The sequence below is a fragment of the Urocampus carinirostris genome, chromosome 2 (assembly GCF_059441175.1).
Source record: "Urocampus carinirostris isolate Australia breed hairy pipefish chromosome 2, RoL_Ucar_1.0, whole genome shotgun sequence".
Classification (NCBI taxonomy): Eukaryota; Metazoa; Chordata; class Actinopteri; order Syngnathiformes; family Syngnathidae; genus Urocampus; species Urocampus carinirostris.
Genome location: NC_142350.1, coordinates 69920017 through 69943826, shown reverse-complemented (window position 1 = coordinate 69943826; position 23810 = coordinate 69920017). Strand labels below are relative to the sequence as shown.

The following is a 23810-nucleotide window of genomic DNA, read 5'->3' as shown; positions in this document are numbered from 1 at the left end:
ATTACATTTCACTGTTGTTTTGACAATTATGCACTCTTTTCATCATTGTCAGTATCCGCCTGATCTTTGATACCCACAGCCTTCCGTGCAGATCTTTTATCATTTTTTTTGTTGGTGAATGAAACTGAAAAATGATGTACTTTTGCAAAAACATTTAAAAAAAGATTAAAAATAAAACACATATTTTTGTTTCATTTCTTTGCTATAAAAATATAAATTCAAAATGATCAGAAATACATTTGACTATAAAAATAAGTTAAATCAGTCAAAAAACACTAATGTGTTTTTTGACTATATCATCGAGAGGACAAATAAGATGGTAAAATTCCCAATATGTATAAATAACAATAAATAATTCTATTCTATCTGCTTTTAGTTACCAAAGATAATTTGACATTTTCTTGTACACTCCTTTCCAGTTGTAAGTTTAAAATGCATTGAAGTCTTCTCTTCTTATTTTGAGCGTCGACTATACTATCAAATTATCATTTGGTCCTTCGAGCTGGATTTGAACCAGCGGCCTCGGAATCACCTAACTTTTGGGATAGGTTTCTCCATTTTTTCTTGAAATTGTTAATTACTCTTCCTGTCGTTTCTTAGATGTCGACTCTAGATCAGGATGGCGAGGAGATGGTCGGTCAAGCCCGTTGTCCTTTTGAGTCCCATCAGTCCAACGTCGGGCTTTTTGCAGGTCAGTAGATACTGGTAATTTATTACGATTATTATAATATCACTTGACAAAGTCTCACCGCACAGTAGTGTGAAAAACACCGATTTACTGTATATTGCACAGTAAAATAATAAGGATTTGGACAGCTGAACTATTTCCAATAACTACTTTTGCTATTTTCTGAACAGGTTGATATTAATGACCACTCACTTATACAGTACACACTGATTAATAATATAGATTTATATTAGAAATGATCTTGATATATCCATATATAAATAGAACACAATTTTAGCTTTTTACACACTGAACAGAAGTCGAACAAAAACACAAAATTCCTGAAAATGCGAAACAATTAATTATCAAAATATTAACTCTTCAGTGCGATAAATAAATGATAAAATAAAAATACATTAACTGTATGAAAATGAAATGAAATGATCTGCATTTATATAGCGCTTTTCAAGTCAATGAAGACTTCCCAAAGCGCTTTACAATGTGCTTCACATTGACCCTTTCACACACACACTCACAGACCAATAGCGGCCGTGCAGCCATGCAAGGCGCCAACCTGCTTATTGGGGGCAGTAGGGGTTCAGTGTCTTACCCAAGGACACTTTGACATGTAACACGGAGGAGCCGGGATTCGAACCTGCGATCCCTTGATCCCAAGACGAGCACTCTACCTCCTGAGCTAATGCCGCCCCAACTATATACGATTTTAAGTATTCATTTAGACACAGATCCTCCGAAAAACACACCAAGTGAAAATAGTAAAACAAAAAGCAAATGATCATCAGTCTCTAAACCTGAAAGATTTAAATGCACGCCGCTTCAGAGCGATCATTAAAATGAGTCCAAATTTGTCTCCTATTTCTGCTTTTTACATATACAGTATTTTCTTTCTTTTTTGTCTTAAACTTAATTATTACCCAACACTTGTAGAGCATGTTGAAGCTGCACGTACACCATTAAAGCAGAATGGCAGAATTCATGTCAGTTTATAGCAGCCCATTGACACAAAAAGATCATAGAATAAGATCTGCCTTTTCCAGCAGCTGCCCTATTGTTTTATTGTCTGCTCCTATCTTGGGTGTTTTTCTTCCCGTTTTGACAACTACACTATGGATTACTTCTATCCTATGGACATGGGTTTTAGCGCACAAAAATGCGTTCATTCAAGGAATCAACTCCTTGCCCTGAAGAATTCTCGTGCCGGCGTGATGAAAGGGCCTATCGTGGAAGAAGAGCCGGAGCTAGCGAAGCAGCTAGCGGCGTTATAAGTCTTCGGTACCATCCGTAAGCATGGTAAATGCGAACTCACGACCAAATAAGATCATCGAGTGCTGGTGGAAAACATCGAAGCGCACAGGGAGCGCAGTTGCCGTGTTTCGCGGAAACGTGGCTCACGTTTAGCATTCCAGGCGCTAACGTGTAGCCACCCGGAGCTACCCGGAGCTATCCGGCTTCAACGCCGCTATACAGAGACACGAAAGCCGGGGGGAATCGGAGAGGAGGCGGACTTGCTAACACGAGGTGGTGTATCCCTGGATTTTCACAAAGAAAAGATTTCCATCTACCGCAAGGATGTCGAACTTTTGGACTAGCGTGACGTCATCCACTCCGCTACAAGCACCCCTAGGGCATCATGTTCATCTGTTAATAAACAACAGGGTAGACTGCTGGAAGTGTGAATTTCCCTACGGGGATGAAGAAAGTATCTATCTATCTATCTATCTATCTAGAACATAGATAGGAACACAGCAACTTTATTTTAGTCATCAAAGTCAACAACAACAAAAAACAAACTTTTTTTCAACGATATTGAAAAATTGACAAATTGGACTTGAAAAAGAGCTTGAATGTGGTGGTGAAAAATGGGATACTGCGAAGGTCATCCATTTTTGATCCATCTCCCAGGAGGCGACTTCTACTCTGCAACCATGACAGACTTTTTGGCGAGCGACGCGGTGATTTACCGCAGCCTCGGCGAGAGTCGCCCCGTACTCCGGACCGTGAAGTACGATTCCAAATGGCTGCGAGGTGAGAACATGTGATTTTTTTTGCCTACGCTATGATCAAGGGAGTTACACGGTTCTTTTTCTGGACACCAGAGCCTCACTTCCTGCACGCCATCGAGTACGGCAACTTTGTGTACTTCTTCTTCAGCGAGATCGCCGTGGAGTATACGTCACTGGGCAAGGTGAGACTCTTGCCACCGTTCCTGTCATTTTTGAGATACGGCGCAATTTGATTTTGACGGTCGTTTTATTTGAAAATAAACCATCACCTCCACTTCGTTTTATTACTTACTATTAGTCGGGGGCCTCAATTAGGTTTTTGGAGAGAAAATCTCAGTTACAAAGTCAAGTCAAGTTAATCACAGTCTCAACGGGCTGCACAGATCGCAGATTATTGCAAACCACAGACTATGATGACACCATCCCTTGATCTAAAACTTACATGAGGGCATGGAAAAGCTCAACATGAGGAAAATGAAGAAACCTCGAGAAGGGACAGTCTCTAAGGGCTGCACAGATCAAAGACCATTGCAAACTACAGACTATTATGACACCATCCCCTGATCTAATACCTACATGAGGGTAAATAATATACATATTATCAACATCAAATATAGGTTATTCATATGCTATAGAGTATAATAATATAATTATAATTAATTATAATTATAATTATAATTATAATAATAAGAATAATTATAATAATTTATAATTATAATTATAATTATAATAATAATTAGAAGTAGAAGTGTGTTTTAAAATTAGATTTAAACATTTCCACTGAGGTTGCAGATCGGATCTCAGGGGGAAGAGCATTCCACAGCACCGGGGCCCGAATGGAGAAAGTTCTGCGGATTTCTTCTTGGCTCTTGGGATCACCAGAAGACCAGCGTTTTCAAAGGGAAGGCTCCGGACCGGAACATATGGGGAAATTCAATCTGAACGATATGGGGGAGCAAGTCCATGCATGATTTTGTATAATACCAACAGAACCTTCAAATCACATCTTAAGCTAACAGGGAGCCAATGCAGGTTAGCTCAAATCGGGGTCATGTGATCAAACTTTCTTGTCTTAGTTAAAAGCCTCGATGCAGCATTTTGTACCCGCTGAAGGCTCTTGATTATGGACTTCGGGAGATCGGAGCGTAGCGCATTACAGTCATTGAGACGGGAAGTAACAAACGCGTGAATTATAATCTCCGCATCCGACTGAGACAGCATAGGGCGAATTTTCGCAATGTCACGAAGATGGTTGAAAGCTGTTCTAGTAATATTCTTAACATGTGTTTGAAAGGACAGATCTGGGTCAAATATGACACCAAAATCTTTGACGGAGTCACGCTGGGTGATATTACATTTGTCAATGTTAAAAGCCGTTTTTGAGAACAAGTCACGGCATTTGGATGGACCAATCACTAGCATTTCGTTTTTTTTCAGAGTTAAGGCGCAAGAAGTTGAGTGACATCCATTATTTGATCTCAGTGAGGCAGGCCTCCAAATTTCCACAGTTTAGTGTGGCGAATTCCTCCATCAGAAGATCTAGTCGAGTGTCATCTGCGTAGGAATGGAAACTGATATAATACTTGTGAATAATATCACCTCTTGGAAGCTTGTAAATGCTGAAAAGAAGGGGGCCCAGTACTGAACCCTGGGGAACACCACAGATAACACCAAAGGGCTCAGATGTCATTTAACCCTATTTAACACAGTGCGTCCTATCTGAGAGGTAGGATCTGAACCATAAGAGGACGCTTCCTGAGAGACCAATCTATTTCTAGTTTTAGATGAACACAGTCCATGTGTATCAAAGCACTTAAAGTATTGGCGCCTGTCCTGATTTTGGTGTTTTTGCAAAATTATCACTCACAAAAGTTTCAGATCGTCAAGCCAATTTTAATATTACACATAGACAACCTTGGGAAATAGAAAATATACTTTTGAAATGTTGTTTCCATTTATTAAGGCACAAATAAACAAAACTACAAATATGAAAAAGTCATTGCCCCTTGAACCTATTAGCCACGTGGGCCACCTTTGGCAGAGATAACAGAAATCAACAACATTTAATTAATATTTAATGAGTCTTTCACAACGCTGTGGAGAATTTTTGGCCCACTCTTTGCAAAATGGTCTCAAATCTGCCGTTCTCGAGGGTGTTTGTGCATCATCTGTTGGTTTATGTTCACATCGCAGCATCTCAATTAGATTTAGATCTGGTTTTAGACTTGGCCACTCCAAAACTTTTCAATATACCAGATTTAAAACAATTTTACAAAGAAGAATGAGCCAAAATCCTTCAAAGCATTGTGAAAGACTCATTACCAATCTCTGTTATCACTGCCAAAGGTTGCCCAACTCGCTGTTAGGTTCAGGGTGAGATTATTTTAATAAATTAAATCAAGATTTCAAAACTTCATTTAATATTGTTTGATATTAAAATTGGTTTGATGATCTGAAACCTTTGTGAGTGATGAATGAGTGACAAAAAACACATAATTGAAAAAGAAGGCATATACTTTTTCAAGGCACTGTATTTTAAACACAATAACTATCTGCTGAGACACAGGTATTTTCTATTGAATGAACAATGATGTATGCGGTTGTAGGTGGTGTTCTCAAGAGTGGCACGTGTGTGCAAGAACGACAACGGCGGATCTCCTCGGGTTCTGGAGCGCTATTGGACGTCCTTCCTGAAAGCTCGCCTCAATTGCTCCGTGCCCGGCGACTCCTTCTTCTACTTTGACGTTTTGCAGTCGCTCACCAACGTGCTGCAGATCAACCGCCGGCCCGCCGTGCTCGGGGTCTTCACCACGCAGGCTAACAGGTCGGTAACAGGGCGACCGGTGGAGGGTCTACGCGCAGAGACCGGCCTGTAATCCGTACCGATGACTTCTCAATGGTCTTCCAATAGCATCACTGGGTCAGCAGTCTGCGCTTTTTACATGGACGACATCGAAAAGGCGTTTGGTGGGAAATTCAAGGAGCAGAAGAACAGCGAGGCGGCCTGGACCCCTGTACCCGATGAGCAGGTCCCCAAACCCAGGTAAGGCTTCTTCTGGCCCTGCGGTGTCTCAGTCAAACGGGTGGAAGGGCCAAATAAAAAATCAAGCTAGAAGCTGATGGAATGGTGAAACATTTCAAAACCACACATAGTCAGTCTAGTGGTCAATCACCTTGATAACGCATCAAACCAGTATGCGATGGAAACCAGCACAGAAAAACAAAGTAGTGACCAACAATCTCCAAGATATCACCACAAACATCACCATCAACAACCAAGGTTTTGAACCTGTCACCAACTTTAGACATATTGGAGCTGTTATATCAAAAGAGTGGTCAGAACTACAAATCATGGCCAGGAACTACAAATCACAGCTAAGCTTGCCTGACTTAAACCAGAATCTGGAGGGACAAGAGCATAGCAGCGAGACAAGGACTCTCAAAGTGAAACTGGAAAAGATAATCCAACCCATAGAGATTCAATGTTACAGGAAACATCTAGTCATCAGCTGCATAGCCCATTTGATAAATACCACCAGAGGGCACATTGGACCCTACCAAGAACTTTTGTCAACTGTGCACAAACAAAAACTGCAGTGGTATGGTCACTTCACATCATCAGAACTAGCCAAAATCATTCTCCAAGGCACAGTCCAGAGGTGCAGGAGGAGAAGAAGACCAAAAAAAAGAACTGGGACAACAACATTAACGAATGGACTCGTGACAACTTTGCCACGACCCTAAAACAGGCCAGGTATCATCAAAAGTAGAGAAAGCTGTCTAAAGTTTCAATGGATCCCAATTGGTGCCAGGCAGTTAAGGGATCTATGACCAATGAAGTCTATCCATCTATTTATCTTCCCTGGTTATATCCCTCGAGAGGGGTGACCAACAGCAAGACAAACAAATACAAAAAAAACAAAAGAAAAAAGGAAATAAGTAGCAAAAAAACACAAAAACCAACCCAAATGTCCAAACACCCAAACAAATTAAGCACCTCGGCACCCAAGTTGGTCATGCCTTCATCCCTCCAGATGAAATGGGACACCAGAAAGCGGCCATGTCACACGGGTCAGGGTGACACCACACACTCTTCTGTTCAACAGCAAGGCTTGACAGCTTTCACTGGAGTCTAGAGAATAATCAACAATTATGAAAGGAGAAGCAAACATCCTGGATGGACTAGCGCCTACATAGACCTTACCACCGTCAGAAAACAGGAGAAGAACCAAAAGTTGAAAGAGCAACTGGAACAGATGTAGAAGGTCAAGGCCTTGGAGAGACTTGAGGCAGTAACCCCCTAACTGGAAGAAAGGCTCCAACAAATCCTAAGAACAACATCTGAAGCCTCCGTCCAGAAAAGCATAGTCCTAGGAACAGCTAAGAAACTGCACATAACCCTCAAACTCCCAAGCCATTGGTAGAGGACTCATTCATATATACCAATCCAAATTCGACAGCTCTCGATTTACTGGTCAATCTACGTTCCTACCCTCACCTATGGTCATGACCAAAAGAACACATCCCGGTTACAAATTGCTGAAATGAGTTTCCTCAGCAGGATGGCCAAGCTCTTTCTTAGAGCTAGCGTGAGAAGCTCGGTCCTCAGGGAGGAACTCGGACGCTCGGGATCTGTTCTGGGCATGTCCCTCTAGCAGGAGGCCCTGGGGACGACCCAGGACACGCTGAAGAGACTATGTTTCTATACTGGCCTGGGAACGCCTCGGGATCCCATCTGTTGAGCTGGGTGAAGTCGCTGGGGATAGCGTGTTCTGGGGTTCCTTGCTGCTGTTCCCGCAACCTGACCGGGATATCCAGAAGATAATGGACGGATAAAGCAATACATATGGATACATGTGTAGATATATGTATATATGCATTGGCAATTTCACCATGTATTAAAACTGTACCAATTATTTCCCAGTAGATCAAGATTTTTTGAAGGTTTTTCATTTTTTCTTGTTGTTGCGTTGGCTTCCATTGACCACGTTCTGTTATGGCACAGACCTGGTTGCTGCGCCGGCGAAGGCTCAGCGTCCGACCTGAAGTCGTCCACCGCCTTCCCTGACGACACACTTACATTCATCAAGTCTTACCCGCTCATGGATGAGGCCGTGCCCTCTGCCAATAACAGGCCACTCTTCACCAGGACCACCAGCAGGTACGCTTCAATATTTGCATGTGTTTCATCGGCTGGCAACTATCAAACCTGCAGGGTTTGTACGAGTGCCTGAAGTCCTTGAAATGCTTGAATTTTAATGTTGTGTTTAAAGGGTCAGGAAAATGCTTGAATCATTGGTGAAGTGCTTGATAATGCTTGAAATTGTTGCTATTGCCATGTCTTTTGAACGTATGACTCAGTAGACCACGCAATGAATAAATACTTTTTAATATGACGCAAATACGCCTGCTCTGGTGGCTTGTCAAGATGGCGTTTTCATGTGAAGCGTCAATCCCCTTTCCCCAAGAGGACAGCTCTATTTACAAAACTCACTCTCTTGCCTCTGCTCCCAAACGGCTCCTCAGGTTGTTTTTTAATGATATATTATCAAGTCAAGTCATGTTTATTTGTGACGCCCTTAATCACAAAGAGACTCAAAGGGCTGCACAGACTACAGATTATTGGAAACCAGCGACTATTATGACACCATCCCCTGATCTAAAACCTACATGAGGGCAAATAATACACAGATATTGTCAATATGAAATATAGATTATTCATATGATATAGAATAGAAGTGTGTTTTCTTCCCCCCCTGAGATTCGATCTGTAACCTCAGTGGAAATGTTTAAATCTAAGCTCAAAACACACTTCTAATATTATACTTGCGAATAATATTTCCTAATGGAAGCATATAAATGCTGAAAAGAAGGGGGCCTAGTACTGAACCCTGCGGAACACCACAGGTAACACTAAAGGGCTCAGATGTCATGTCACCCTATTTAACACAGTGCGTCCTATCTGAGAGGTAGGATCTGAACTATGAGAGGACCGTTCCTGAGGGACTAATCTATTTTTCCAAACATTATGCACCAAATTATTTAGTAATTTCATGTTTTTCAGTGCATCCCTAAAATACACATGAAATATACATTAGAATCTTCACAAATAAAATTGTAAAATACAAATCAATTTTAGCTTTTTACACATTGAACAGATTTCAAGTCGAACAACATCACAAAATCCCTGAAATAAACAATGAAATAAAAGTAAAAATCTTATCTCTTCAGTGCTATAAATAAATGACAAAAAAAAACACTTACAATTATATTTTCACCATTTTAAACAGATCCTTTGACGAACACGCAAAAAATACATTAGAATAAAATCAAAAGATCAGCAGCCTCTAAGATTGAATGCACTCTGAGCCATCAATATTATTAAAATGAGTCCAAATTTGGACAATTGTTCTGTTTTTATACATACAATATTATTTATTTTTTTTGTCCTTCGAATGAAATTCCATTATTACCCAACACCTATAATTTAAAGCTAAGTCCCATTTATTTGTGAAGCCATTAATCACAAAAATGTCTCAAAGGACTGCACAGGATTACAATGACATTATCACCTGATCTTAAACCGACATGCGGGAAAGGAAAAACTCAAAACATCAGTCTGACGAAAAAAGAAACCTTGAGAAGACAAGTGGTAATCCAATCAAATCAGAATGGCAGAATTCATGTCTGTTTATAGCAACCCATTAACACAAAAAGATAATAGATAGATAATAGATAGGAACAGCTCAAAATTGCGCAAAGCATGTGCTAGCAACCATATAGTGAGAGATAAAGTGAAAAATTTGAAAAATAGACCTTGAAATTGCTTGAAAAGTGCTTGAATTTGGCGAAACTTGAACATGACTGGGGATTTTTTTTCCAAGGACCAGTGAATAAAGTATCTATCTATCTATCTATCTGTTCATTTGACCTGTGAAAATTGATGAGTCTATCAGAAGCATGTAAATGCTGAAAAGAAGGGGGCAAACTACTGAACCCTGCGGAACACCCACAGGTAACACGAAAGGGCTCAGATGTCATTTCATCATATTTAACACAGTGCGTCCTGTCGCATGCTGAAAAATCTATGGGTCCCAACAGAGATCTATGGCTCCCCAAAATTTGGTTGAGATTGTGAATCGGCGACAAATATATAATAAAAATCTATATATTCATTCACTTTTAATCATCAAATTATGAATTCAATTTCTGCATCAAAATATTGTTGGTAATATACCGATTAAAGGGATCACCACAAACCTGTCTTTTTTTCATGTTCTCCTTTTATACTTCCTTTTTTTCTTAACTTCTTTATACAACATCATTATTCGTAATATAATGCATCAAAACAAGTGAGCCGTTGGAGAGCCGGCTCTCTTGAATGAGTTGAGCCGAAAAAGCCGGTTCTCTCAAAAGTGCTGGACTTTTCACTACACAACTGGAGATCGGCGTGCAGACGAAAACTCGAACCGCAAGCCCAAAACAACAATGGTGGATCTGCCTGACTAAAAGTTTGGAGTGCGGTAAATCTTTGTTTAAAAAAATGTAATCGGGTAATGAAATGAAATGAAATGCATTTCTATAGCGCTTTTCAAGTCAATGACTTCCCAAAGCGCTTTACAGTGTACTCCACATTTCCCAATAGCGGCCTTGTATTGCAGCCATGTAAGACGCTAACCTGCTTATTGGCGGTATTAGGGGTTCAGTGTCTTACCCAAGGACACTTCGACGAGCCGGGGATTCGAACTGGGATCCCTTGATCCCAAGACGAGCGCTCTACCTCCTGAGCTACTGCCCCAATAATCACAATTTTGTGTCAAAAGAGTTGCGTCCCAGGGACGAACGTTGTTTTGAGACGATGCGTCCCCAGCAAAAATCATGCGTCTAGGACGCAGGGACGCCGGCAAAGCAGAACACTGAAGGACCCCTATCAAAATCTGATGAGACAAACCGTAATACCTGTCATCAGTGCCCATTATGGTTCTAGGGATTATAAAACTGAAGATTGAAGGTTTTACCCGCCGAATATGAAAATGACACCTTGACACTCAACTTATACTAGGAATAAATTGCAGCTGCGGGGCCCCCTGCAGAGCGAGTGATTACCTGACAGTATCGGGGGCATCCAGAAACAAAGCAGAACGCGCCGAAAGGCTCAAGGTGCCCTTCAGAGAACCGGCAACGTGCATCGGAAAGACACCGGCATACAAAATCGATGTCAAGTGCCGGAGGGGGGAGCGATGGTTGGATTAACAGGTGAAGGTGAACGAGGACGCGCCGGTGATCCGGGGATGCAAGATGACTGATTTCTTGGAGTTGGCGTGGGAATAATCACGGGAACGTGATAGCAGGGATTACTTTGAGAACGGGCCTTAAAACAAACGATTGGACGTGCGCAATCCCCTAAGCAAAACGAGGATAATCTAGGTTTTGAAATTGATGTGACCTAAAGCAGGGTTTCCTCAGGTCTTAAGAACTTGAAATAGTCTCAAATTCGATAACCGCGAATGAAGGCCTTGAAAAGGTTTTAAATTTTGAGAGAGAACCTTAAAGTCACATCTTAAGTGGTGTTAAAGTCAATCATTATTAAGACTATTTCGTGGCCATATTTACACAAATAAAATACATATATATTGTTAAAATGTAATCATACCCAAGAGCAGATTTCACTCACGTCCTCCATGATGTTGAAGAAGGAGGGAAAGAGACCCCGCCCACAACGTGGGCGTGATTTATTATACTTCAGTGAGAAATAGCACACATGAGCATTTCACAATAAAAGAATATAAGATTGCTAAACGTACAAGAGATGCAATTAGACTGATTATTGACACTTTACGTGTGTGTGTGTGTGTGTGTGTGTGTGTGTGTGTGTGTGTGTGTGTGTGTGTGTGTGTGTGTGTGTGTGTGTGTGTGTGTGTGTGTGTGTGTGTGTGAAAGATTGTTTTTATATTTTGGAATATAAACACAAGTTATATTCACACAGTGAATTCTGAGAAATTTTACAACCAAAACGACCAACCTATCAGTGGACTGGGAGCCAGTGCAAGTTGGCCAATACAGGAGTAATATGCTTAAACTTTTCGGTCTTAGTCAAAAGTCTATCTGCTGCATTCTGAACCACTTGCAAACTTTTGATGCTAGACATCGGGAGACCAGAAAGCAATACATTACAGTAATCAAGCCGAGAAGTAATAAACGCATGAATTAAAACCTCTGCATCTGATTGGGACAGCATCGGACGAATCTCCGCAATATTACGGAGGTGGTAGAAAGCTATTCTAGTACTATTTTTCACGTGTGACTGAAACGACGGATTAGGATCAAATGTAAATAAATATATAGATTTTTGACCGAGTCACTATGGGTGATATTACATTTGTCTAGGTTCAGGGTAGTGTTTGACAACAACTCACGACAGCGAGCTGGACCAATAATCAACATTTCAGTTTTTTCTGGGTTAAGGCGTAAAAAATGAAGTGACATCCATCTTTGAATCTCAGTAAGGCAAGCCTCCAGATTTCTACAACTTAAATGTCCAGTTGTCTCCAGTGGCACATACAGTTGAGTGTCATCTGCATAGCAATGGAAACTAATATTATACTTGCGGATAACGTCACCAAGCGGGATCATATAAATTCTAAAAAGAAGGGGGCCAAGTACAGAGCCCTGTGGAACACCACAGGGGACATCAGATTGTTTAGAGGTCAGATTGCCTTAGTTAACACATTGTATCCTGTCTGACGGGTAGGACCTAAACCACGAGAGTACAGTTCCTGAGATACCAATGCATTCCAGACGAACCAGTAATATGTTGCGGTCGACATTATCAAAAGCAGCACTGAGATCCAGCAGCAGTAACATTGATGAATATTGTCTACAAATGATGTACACTAGAATGTAAACACCAAGTTTTATGCGTGGTGTTGCAGGTTCAAGTTGACTCAGATCGCGGTGGACACCTCGGCAGGTCCCAACAGGAACTTCACGGTCATCTTTTTGGGTTCCGAGGACGGCCGAGTTCTAAAAGTCCTGACCAGTACCGACGGAAACAACCAGACCCTCGGCAGCACGCTGCTGGAGGACATCAACGTCTACAACCACAACAAGTAATTTCAAATTCCTACTGTCTGGTCTTCTTCTCCACCCGTCTCTTTTAATAAGTCGTGACGACAGTGTGTTTTTCCAGAGCTTCACTTCATCATCTTATCTTCTTAAGCAAACTTTTTGAGCTGAGATCTTGAATTCTGACCCAGAAATGAACTACTTAACATCATTTCATTTGAACGTACCTTATTTCCGAGACTTAACTTTCCTTATCTTCTTATCTCCCTATTACCTTGGCTTCCTTTTATCTTAGCTTCTGTTTACTTTCGGCTTAATCATAATGGAGCCTATTTTTTTTCAAGCTTTGACAATTCCAAGCTCTTCTTTCTTCCTAGCTCAGCATCTTTTGATTATTTTCGTTTTCCAATATGTTTTTTCCATGCAGCTTTGTCTTAAATGAAAAATAAGTGTTTTTTTCTTCTCACACTCGTTTGCCTGAGTGTGTATTTTATTCTGGGTGCTTGAAATCCTTAAAGATGCTTGAATTTGAAGGTTTTGTTTTCAAGATCAGTGCTTGAAATTGTTGCCATTGCCATGCTTCTCTGCAGTTTTGACTCATTAGACCACGCAATAAATAAAGATTTCTTTTTTAAGTGCATTAGAAGTACACCGACACGCTCTGGTGGCTTTTCATTATCCCTTTGCCATGTGAAGCATCACCGCCCCCTACTGGTCCAACCCAAGAGGACAGCTCTATTTAGAAATCTGGATATTTTGGCTCGGCTCCTCAGATTTTTTTAGCAATATATAATAAATGATAATGAAAAAATCTCTATGTCTATCTATGTCTATCCATCTATCTATCTATCTATCTATCTATCTATCTATCTATCTCTATATCAAATATCTATCTAGACATCTATCTATCTATCTCGTCGCGGCAGTAGCTCAGGAGGTAGAGTGCTCGTCTTGGGATCAAGGGATCCCAGTTCGAATCCCGGCTCGTCCGTGTTACATGTCGAAGTGTCCTTGGGTAAGACACTGAACCCCTGATACCCCCAATAAGCAGGTTAGCGCCTTACATGGCTGCAATACAAGGCCCCTATTGGGAAATGTGAAGCACACTGTAAAGCACTTTGGGAAGTCATTGACTTGAAAAGCGCTATAAAAATGCAGATCATTTCATTTCATCCATCCATCTAAAGTATGCGCTAGCCGGAAGATAAGGACTTTGTTTTTGTCATCAAAGTCAACCCCAAAAAACATACTTTTGATGGTCAAAATACACAAATTGGACTTAAAAGTGCTTGAAAAGTGCTTGAATCTGGCCTTGAATCAAGCTGTATGAAACCTGTTTATTTTGACGTAACGCTTTGCATCAGCAGCACCCCCCCTGGTGGCCGTTTTTTGTTTCTGATGACGGCGCGTGACAATGTTGTTACCTGTGGGCCTGGCAGATGCAACGTGAGAGGGGAGGAGCGTCGGGTTTTGGCCATGGAACTGGACCGAGACCACCACGCCCTCTTCGTGGCCTTCTCGGGATGCGTGGTCCGCGTGCCGCTCAGCCGCTGCCACGACTACAGCGACTGCAGGGCGTGAGTTTTTTTTTTTTGTTTACTTCATTTTCATTCTGCTTTTTTTTTAACAAAACTCGATACCCTTAAAAATACTAATACACTTCCCCCAACAGTCAAATACAGATTAAACAACATAAAAATCCCAAAATATAACATTTGAACTACCGTAAATTCCGTTCTATAGAGCGCACCTCATTATAAGCCGCACCCACCACATTTTAAGAGGAAAACCGATTTTGTACATACACAAGCCGCACCTGTTTATAAGCCGCATGCGCCCACATTAAAAAAATATAACACAAACACAAAATTAATCCAAACCCGACTTCAAGTCCCACGATTGAAACTAAATGTCCTTCATTAAAGTCCACAGTCCAAACATCACAGCCGGCGAAATGAACGGAAAATGATACCGGTACTTAAGGTTTGATGCAGACCTGCAGAGTCCGGGTACCCGTTGAAAGTAATCCAAGGAAAAAAAGTGTATATTTCCAAAGGTAAGGGCGGGAAAAATATATATCCACTATTGTCCGCCGTGACAACAAACAGATCTCAATTTTACTCCACTTCCTGTCAGCCCGCGTTTGCTCCGCCCCTCTTTTTAATTCAGAATAAGTGTCTCAAATAAATACAAATAAATACATTACAAAAATATACAGTTGCAAATACATATTATACATGGGTTACACATATTTACAAAGAAAGACAGTACACCGAGACGGTTTTCAAAGCTTTAATAATAATAATAATATAGCTTTGACAGGGCAGTTCATGGTAGCAACACTCGAGCGCCGCTCGCGGCCGTTAGAAAAATTGCATAAATTGGCCGCATCACTGAATAAGCCGCAGGGTTGAAAGTTTGGGGGAAAAATAGCGGCTTATAGTGCGGAATTTACAGTAGTCAGCAACGTTGCGCCACATTCTCCCCCACAGACCTAAAGATAATGGATGGATGGATGTTTGCGGCATTGCATCAAAACACATTACACAGTACAATCTTTAAGCCTCATTAAGGAAACAACCCAATGCTCTACAGCAGGGGTGTCAAACTCATTTTAACCACACGATAGAACAAACATTTGGGGTCGGACTAGTAGATTAAAGAGAAAGAAAAAGAGGGATAAAGAAATAAGAGAAAGGGGGAGGGGAAAGAAAGAAAAAGAGAGAGGGAGATAGCGTGAGAAACAAGAGAGATAAAAAGTCGTGTGAGAGGGGGAAAAGAAAGGGAGAGGAAGAAAGAAATCCAAAGAGAAATAGAAAGACAGAAGGAGAGAAAAGAGAAAAGAATGCATAAAGGGTAGGAAGAAAGAAAAAAAGAGAGAAAAGGAAAAAAGGAAGTTAGAGCAAAAGAAGTTAAAAAGACACAGAGAGAGAAAGAGACAAAGAGCAACAAAGGTAGAGAAAAAGAGAGACACAGAGAGTGAAAGAGACAGAGACAGAGAGTGGGAGAAAAAGGGTGGAAAAGAAAGAGAGAGAGAGAAATAAATACAAGTACAGTGTCTTTGTCCGAGGCACCTGGCTTTGGCAACATCAAGTTGACTTATATCAACCTGGAGCTTGTTTTTCTCTTGCGCTTCTCTGAGTGTAGTCTCGCCGGCCGGATTCAATCCCTTAGCGGGCCTGATTTGGCCCGCGGGCCGCCTGTTCGACACTTGCGCTCTACAGTGTTTACGCTCGTTTTATTTTCCCTTTTCTGCCCTCCGTGTTCCCAGCATGGATTTCTATTTTTGGGGTAGGAATGTTCAACTCGGTCACCCCTTCCAAGCCCCCTGTTGAACCCCCTCCCCAATCTCCCCCGCAGAGTGTAAAGTGAGAGGAAGGATCTCTCCTCCTTTCGGGAATCGAGCAATTCCCATCGCATGCTAACGTCTGGGTAGCACTTACACGTTCGCCGCTCGATTGGATCCAGCTGATTGACTGGGAGCCAATGTTGGGGGACATGATCAGGGTTGGGTAGAGTTACTTTAACTGGATTACTTTCAATGACTTTTGGATTACACCAATACCAAATATGCTCATATAAGACAAAATAAACTAAATAGGAATCAAATGGTGACACACAACCAATGTTCCCTGTCATTTTCCTAACGGGTCTGAGCGTTCACACAAAGTCGGTGAGCAACGCTTGAAACAACAGTGAGCAACGGCAATCCCAAGTGTGGCACTAAGTCATGATCAAAGATGTCCAAAACTTGACATCAAGTTACATTTTTCTGAGTTTCCGGCAATGCAAAATTATTTTTTTCTTTTGAATGAATTGACTCATGTACCATTGCAAAGGTTGTACGGCCGACAAATATCGTTTGTTCTTACAATTCTTCCACAAGATATCCATTTCTTTTTATTTCCTGATAAATTTTGTCGCATAATATTAACATTTTGGGGGGCTTATTGAGTCGGTTGCACCATACACAACTGTATTTAATTACATTTTTTTAGTGGAAGTACAATGTTGGCAACAAGATTGACTTGGTATCATTGGAAATGATTTGAATGCAACACAAACTTTTTCTTCTTTTTTCCGTGTTTTTTCCTAGTTTTTTTTTAATTCCTTTAAAAAAAATCTCATTGTGTTTATTTTTTCCGAGCTCTTACTTTTTTCTTTTTGTTCTCTATTTACTTTTTTCCTATGTTTCATTTTTTCTGGATTTTTTTCAGATTTTTTTCTGGATGTTTTCTCTTCCTTCTGTTTCTTTTTTTCTCAGCTTTTCGCTACTTTTTCATTTTGGTACTTTTTTTCTTTTTTGTTCTATTCCCTCTACCTTTAAGTCATTTTGTGCATCATTTTACATAATATTTGGTCATATCGGGATGAAAGAAGCAAAAACAACCTGAAGAGCCATTTGGGACCCGAAAGAGCCGGTTCTTTTTAGTGAGCCGAGCCAAAGAAGCCGGTCCTCGAAAAACTCTACTGACTTTCCTCAACTTCGTTCTACTTCGTCTCAATTTCAAAATACCGCATTTAGGACACAACGTCGGGGGAACCCGTGTATTTTACCTTCATGCACTGTAACTTTGACTTAAGTCGCTTCTTAATTAGTAATTTTGAGCCCTGATTTTTGTGAGCTGGCTAGATTTTCTTGTGCGCGGAAAAGCTCTGGGTTGTGCGCAATTGCGCACATACGCAGCTTAGAAGGAACACTGCTCACGAAACGTGGTAAGCTTTCTCCCCTGGCTTTGATCTCTTTGATCTCCGGCAAAACGAACATAAAATGCGACAGAAACAAAATGAAAATAAATCCAAACAGCTTGCCGACATCATTTTGGCCGTTCCGTGTGTTCCGTTACTCCCCAAGCCTGCACAAAATGGAGTCATTTTATTCCTATTTAGTTTCTTTTGTCTTTTATTAGCATATTTGGTATTGGAGTCATCCAAAAGTCATTGAAAGTAATCCAGTTAAAGTAACCCTACCCAACCCTGCTCACCATACAAAGGTTTCAGGTTACATACAAAGTACCTGATCGGGAAACTATTGCCTCACGTTACAAAGGCGTTTCAGGATACAAAGTGATTCCCTTGGTCTGGGAATCTCCCCCCAACTTAAATCGTCTTCCCATGACCAGGGTTATATTGAGTTTCTTTTGTCTTTTATTAGCATATTTGCTATTGGAGTAATCCAAAAGGCATTGAAAGTAATCCAGTTAAAGTAACCCTACCCAACCCTGGACATGATGAATGGGAGGGGGAGTAAAGCTGTGTTTTTCGGATAGGATTATCGGGGGGGGGGGGGGGGGGGGGCGCGATAGTCAAAACGCATGCAAGCGAGTCCTACTTAAGCTGTGCAAGTTGGCTGCAGAGCCAAGACACGAGTCATTGACTTCTAAAATGTGCATTGAGAATGCCAGATCGCTTGTACGGCTCCGATTAGAACATACCGTATATTGGCAAAAACTATAATTGTCATGAAACGGATCGGGAAGCAGGAAGTAGGAACTCATTTGCGTAGACGTCCTCACACTTTAATTGAGAAAGAAAAGTTGTCCGAAACACAAACGGACCAGACCAAAAAACGGCTCAAACACAGGCAAAACTATAAACTAGGCATTTCCAGAATTAAACAGAACTCTCCAACAAGTATAACCATGCATAAATCAGTTTTCAACAACGATCTGGCCAAGCGCAGTTCAAAAACAGTGCCCACAGGAGTAATCAGAAAATGGGAGTTAACAGATGTCAAGGGGCGGTGCCGGCTGGGCGCCATGGCAACCGTCCAGAACCTGACAATAATATGTATTGATAAGTGAGGGTTGACCATGTTTCTCACTGTATAAAAATGTGCAACCCAAAACCTTTGATTCAAGTCAAGTCCCATTTATTTGTGACGCCCTTAATCACAAAAATGTCTCAAAGGACTGCACAGGATTACCGTATTTTCCGCACTATAAGGCGCACCTAAAAGCCTTTATTTTTTTCAAAAGCTGACCATGCGCCTTATAATACAGTGCGCCTTATTTATGGATCAATATTACCGGTAAGTCGCAAAGTCTTGCAACTAATGCAGCAGCCGCCGACTCGATTTCCCCCCGAACGTGTAGTAGTCCGCGGTGTATGCTGGGATTTATTTACCGGCGTTTCAATGGCTAACCAATGTGTCAATCATCATTTGAATCGATCACTATTGGCTAAAGTTATTCGGAGGTCAAGGGGAGGATCCTTTTTATCATTTACAGGCTGGCATTGGCTTAAGCGGCAAAACAAAGCCTGCAATTGGCCGAAAAAGATGAATGCGTATAGCATGTGGCTCACGGCATACAGAAAGCATTTTTTTACTATTTTGTATTTGTAAGTATTTTATTCTCCTGGATTGACGAAACTCACGGATATAAGAGGACCAGGGCTGCACATTATGTAAACACAACGACTTCGGTGAGCTACTCCGGCTATATATCTTGTTTCAGACTGAACTCGATGTTTCTGTGATAAGCGGTGCAGATAATGGATGGAATGGAGTGTCTATTTATAAATTCAACTCAATTCCAAGTGTTTATTGTCATATGCACAGTAAAGTTGCGAGCGAAAAAGAAAATAGAAACTAAGGAATGGTTGGCATTTCTTGAATCCCAAGACTTGAACCTTCCGAATGATATTTGGAACGATGCATTTGAGTGACATCGTACGGACACCGCATCCGCACGTGTTCTCGACACGTATTTGCGTCTTTGCAAGCTTTGGGAATGTTAAGGGGGTAAGAAGTTGGACTGAACTATCTGACTGTTTTGTCCACGTTCCCATTCTAGCGCCTTATAATCCGGTGCGTCTTATGTATGTCAAAAATAGGACCAAAAACTATTTTTTCGAGGTGCGCTCTATTACCCGGTGCGCCCTATAGTGCGGAAAATACGGTACAATGACAACATCCCCCTGATCTGAAACCAACATGCGGAAAAGGTAAAACTCAAAACCTCAGCGTGAAGAAAAAAGAAACCTTGAGATTGGGCCTCATACGTGGTAATCCCCGTTCCATGGTGATCAGGGTGGAAAAGATTTAGCATTGAATCACAATTCACAAACATAGTAAACATCAATAAAATAGAACACTAGATAACATTTGGTAATTTATCCCAAAAATCCTTACCGACGCAGCTTCCCATCTCTTGACGGCTCGTTGACGCAGGCGTTGACGTGCTTCAGGTCCGGATGCCGGTCCGCTGACTCATCTCAAATCGTCCATCTCCTTCATATCACCACCAGCCGGGCAGTCGGATAAAGACAGGACAATACAAAGCATCACGGCATTAGCTTTAAAAGAACAATTACCTACGGTAACTGCAACCTTCCCTTCGTACACTGGGTCTTTTGACTCACTCAAACAACTTTGATCCTGCTTTGGTTAATGTTCTTGATTCTGTGGCGCCCCTACGGCATAAATTTTGACCTAAGAAGCACCTAAGAATGCTTTGATGGCGCTTTTCCTCTACATCAGCCCTTTCTAAAATCCAACCCAGGGGCCAGTTATGGCCTGTGATTAGATTTTTGCCTCTCTCAGAAAATTAATATGTGGCCTGCCACTAATATAAACCGCAGTAATAAATATTCGGTTGAAAATAATGTTTCGAATACAGTCCATATGCCAACCCATACTCCGAAAACGATGAAAAGGGAACAGTTTATTCGAGCGCGTCTAAGAATTTCACATACTTGCACGCGCAACAAAATAAGCTGCGATGATGATTTCCGCCAGAAGATGGCGTCAGCAAATGTAATTTTTGGAAGTTACATATATTATCTTTAATATGGGACTTCTTGCCTTTCAGACGCTGCCTGTCCTCGCGGGACCCGTACTGTGTGTGGCTGAGAGCTGGGAAATGTGTGGCCGCCACGTCTGGATTCAGGTGAGTTCTTACAATACAATCAACTTTACATAACTCGATGTACTTTTTGTCGGTGTCTGAAAAAACGGCTTGCGTCTTTTACGTCGGGCGTACAACTTACGCAACGTCTCCGCCCGGGTGGCCGACTACTTTTTCAAAAAAACAAAAACGAAAGATTTATTTTCAAATCAAACGTTTGCTTTATTCTGATTTCGAAATCTTCGTTCGGTTTGGAAAGTTCGGAATTTCGGTTCGTTTGGCAATTTGCATACTCGGCAGCCAATCAGAAGCCTGCATCGAATAACTTCACGCACAGAGAAAACAAGAAAAATGCATAAGTGGTTAGGAATCAACCCAAAACCTTGAAAGATTCAAAAGAAGCTAACAACATTTATGACGCTACAAAACGTAAAGGTAAGGCAATTTACATACTCGTCAGCCAATCAGAAGCCCTAATCGAATAACTTCCTGCTTCCGGACTTTCCCGAGTGTTATAAGGTCGTGCATTTGCATATCATTTTCCAAAGTAGACGCACAGAGAAAACAAGAAAAATGCATAAGTGGTTAGGAATCAACCCAAAACCTTGAAAGATTCAAAAGAAGCTAACAACATTTATGACGCTACAAAACGTAAATGTAAGGCAATTTGCATACTCGGCAGCCAATCAGAAGCCCGCATCCAATAACTTCCTGCTTCCGGAGTTTCCCGAGTGTTATAAGGTCGTGCATTTGCATATCATTTTCCAAAGTAGACGCACGGAGAAAACAAGAAAAATGGAGAAGTGGTTAGGAATTAAGCCAGATGAAAGATTTAAAAGAAGCTAACAACATTTATGACGCTACAAAATGTAAACGTAAGGCAATTTGCATACTCGGCAGCCAATCAGAAGCCTGCATCGAATAACTTCCTGCTTCGCGACTTTCCCGAGCGTTATAAGTTTGTGCATTTGCATATCATTTTCCAAAGTAGACGCACAGAGAAAACAAGAAAAATGGAGAAGTGGTTAGGAATCAAGCCAAAACCTCAACTCCAGAAGAAAGATTCAAAAGAAGCTAACAAAATGTACGATGCTACAAAACGTAAATGTACATGATAAGCATCGGTGAAAAAGGAGTTCAATCGAGAAGTGGTTAGGAATCAAGCCAAAACCTCAGCCCAGAAGATTCAAAAGAAGCTAACAAAATTCATGACGCTCCAAAACGTAAACACACATTAAAAGCATCGCGGAAAGAGGAGTTTTCTGAAACTCTGAAAAGTTGCCTGCCCTGGTGTCCCGTAACTTTTTCTAACGAGTTTCAGAAACTGGTAGAACTAATTCCTTTTTGAAAGTAACACGTCCAACACTGCTTAGCGGAGAGCAAGATAAGGGCGGGATCAACGTTCCCTGTCATTTTCCTTACGGGTCTGAGGGTTCACACAGTCTGTGAGCAACGCTTGAAACAACAGTGAGCAACAGCAATCCCAAGTGTGGCAACTAATGTCCAAAACTTGACATCACGTTACATTTTGCTGAGTTTTCGGCAATGCAAAATTATTTTTCTCTTTTGAATGAATTGACTCTTGTATTATTGCAAAGCTTGTACGGCCTACAAACGTCATTTGTTTTTACAACTATTCTTTCACAAGATTTCCATTTCTTTTTTTTTTTCTGGTATCTTTTGTTTTTCCTACATTTCTTTCTTTTCTTTTTTTCTGGCTTTTTTCAGAATTTTTCCATCATTTTTCTCTTCCTTTTGTTTCTTTTTTTCTCAGCTTTTCACTACTTTTTCAATTTGGTATTTCTTTTCTATTTTGTTCTATTCCCCCTTCCTTTAAGTCATTTTTTTGCATAATTTTACATCATATTTGGTCATGTTGGGATGAAAGAAGCAAAAACAACCCGAAGAGCCGTTTAGGACCCGAAAGAGCCGGTGTAGGAGAAAATGCAGGTTCGATAATCTTTTAAGTCTTCTTACGTGATTTAATAAAGTACACCGGGGCTTGCCATGAGGGGGAGCTCTTTATTTCGTCATCCCAAAGAAACTCTGAGAACTCTAGACATAACAACGCTTTTATAGCTTCAGTTTGAGTACAACCCAAAAGGCGGCCTTAGTCCTCAGTAACAACAAGGATGCTGTCGTACCCTTATTAGGACATGTTGTTCGCCTCAGTTTGCTCAGAGAGTCCTTGAAGGTCCCAAGGACCTTCCCGAAATAATGTCAACATTCTGTCACACTGTAAGCAAGTCTTTCTACATTTCTTTCTACAGTAAATGTATGCAACTCTATTCTACAAATGCAAGTCTATTTTCCACAACACCGGTTCCTTTGAGTGAGCCGAGCCGAAGAAGCCGGTTCCCGAAAAACTCTACTAACTTTACTCAACTTCGTTCTACTTCGACATTGACTTCAAAATACTGCATGTAGAAAACAGCGTCAGGGGAACCCGTGTTTTTTTACCTTCATGCACTGTAACTTTGACCTAATTCGCTTCTTAATTAGCAATTTGTAGTCCTGATTTTTGTGAGCTGGATAAGTTTTTTGGGGCGCATAAAAGCTCTGGGTAGTGCGCAATTGCGCACGCACGCAGCTTAGAGGGAACATTGGGCGGGATCAGGAGTGGTTTGCTGCCTGTCAAGGACGGACAAGGTTGTTTCCACTCATGGTGGAGTTCCTGGCTTGGTGGAAGGCCCCCGTTTGGTGCTGAAAAGAAGGCATTCCGACGCGACGTTCCCGAGGGGCTCGCCGGGGTTTTTGATTCAGGAGCCAAAGAACCAGTTCCTTAGCAGGGCGGTAGAACGGATCCAGAACACCGGCTTCACATTCCGCAATCTGGAGCAATGACACAAAGGAAACAAAAGGGAATGAAATTGGAAAATGTCGGAATATCAGCAAAGGAGATGATTGGAATTTGATGAAATGAAAATGAAATGATCTGCATTTCTATAGCGCTTTTCAAGTCAATGACTTCCCAAAGCGCTTTACATTGTGCTTCACATTTCCCAATAGCGGCCGTGATCTGTGCAGCCATGTAAGGCTGCTAACCTGCTTATTGGGGGTATTGGGGGTTCAGTGTCTTACCCAAGGACACTTCGGCATGTAACACGGACAAGCCGGGATTCGAACTGGGATCCCTTAATCCTAAAACGATCGCTCTACCTCCTGAGCTACAGCCGCCCAATATTACCAATATTAGCACATCTG

General features: G+C 41.3%; 1 protein-coding gene across 3 annotated transcripts in view; it reads left to right on the top strand.

Moving 5' to 3' along the window:
* sema6cb (semaphorin 6Cb) overlaps positions 1–23810 on the top strand; it is a 270038-nt gene that overhangs the window by 206454 nt on the left and 39774 nt on the right. For all 3 annotated transcript variants that reach the window (XM_088327668.1, XM_088327667.1, XM_088327669.1), the window contains 9 exons: positions 601–691; positions 2591–2713; positions 2785–2873; positions 5298–5515; positions 5603–5734; positions 7697–7852; positions 12624–12800; positions 14196–14333; positions 20571–20648. In XM_088327668.1, coding sequence (XP_088183794.1) covers positions 601–691; positions 2591–2713; positions 2785–2873; positions 5298–5515; positions 5603–5734; positions 7697–7852; positions 12624–12800; positions 14196–14333; positions 20571–20648 — 1202 coding nt within the window. The remainder of the gene's footprint in view (positions 1–600; positions 692–2590; positions 2714–2784; positions 2874–5297; positions 5516–5602; positions 5735–7696; positions 7853–12623; positions 12801–14195; positions 14334–20570; positions 20649–23810) is intronic.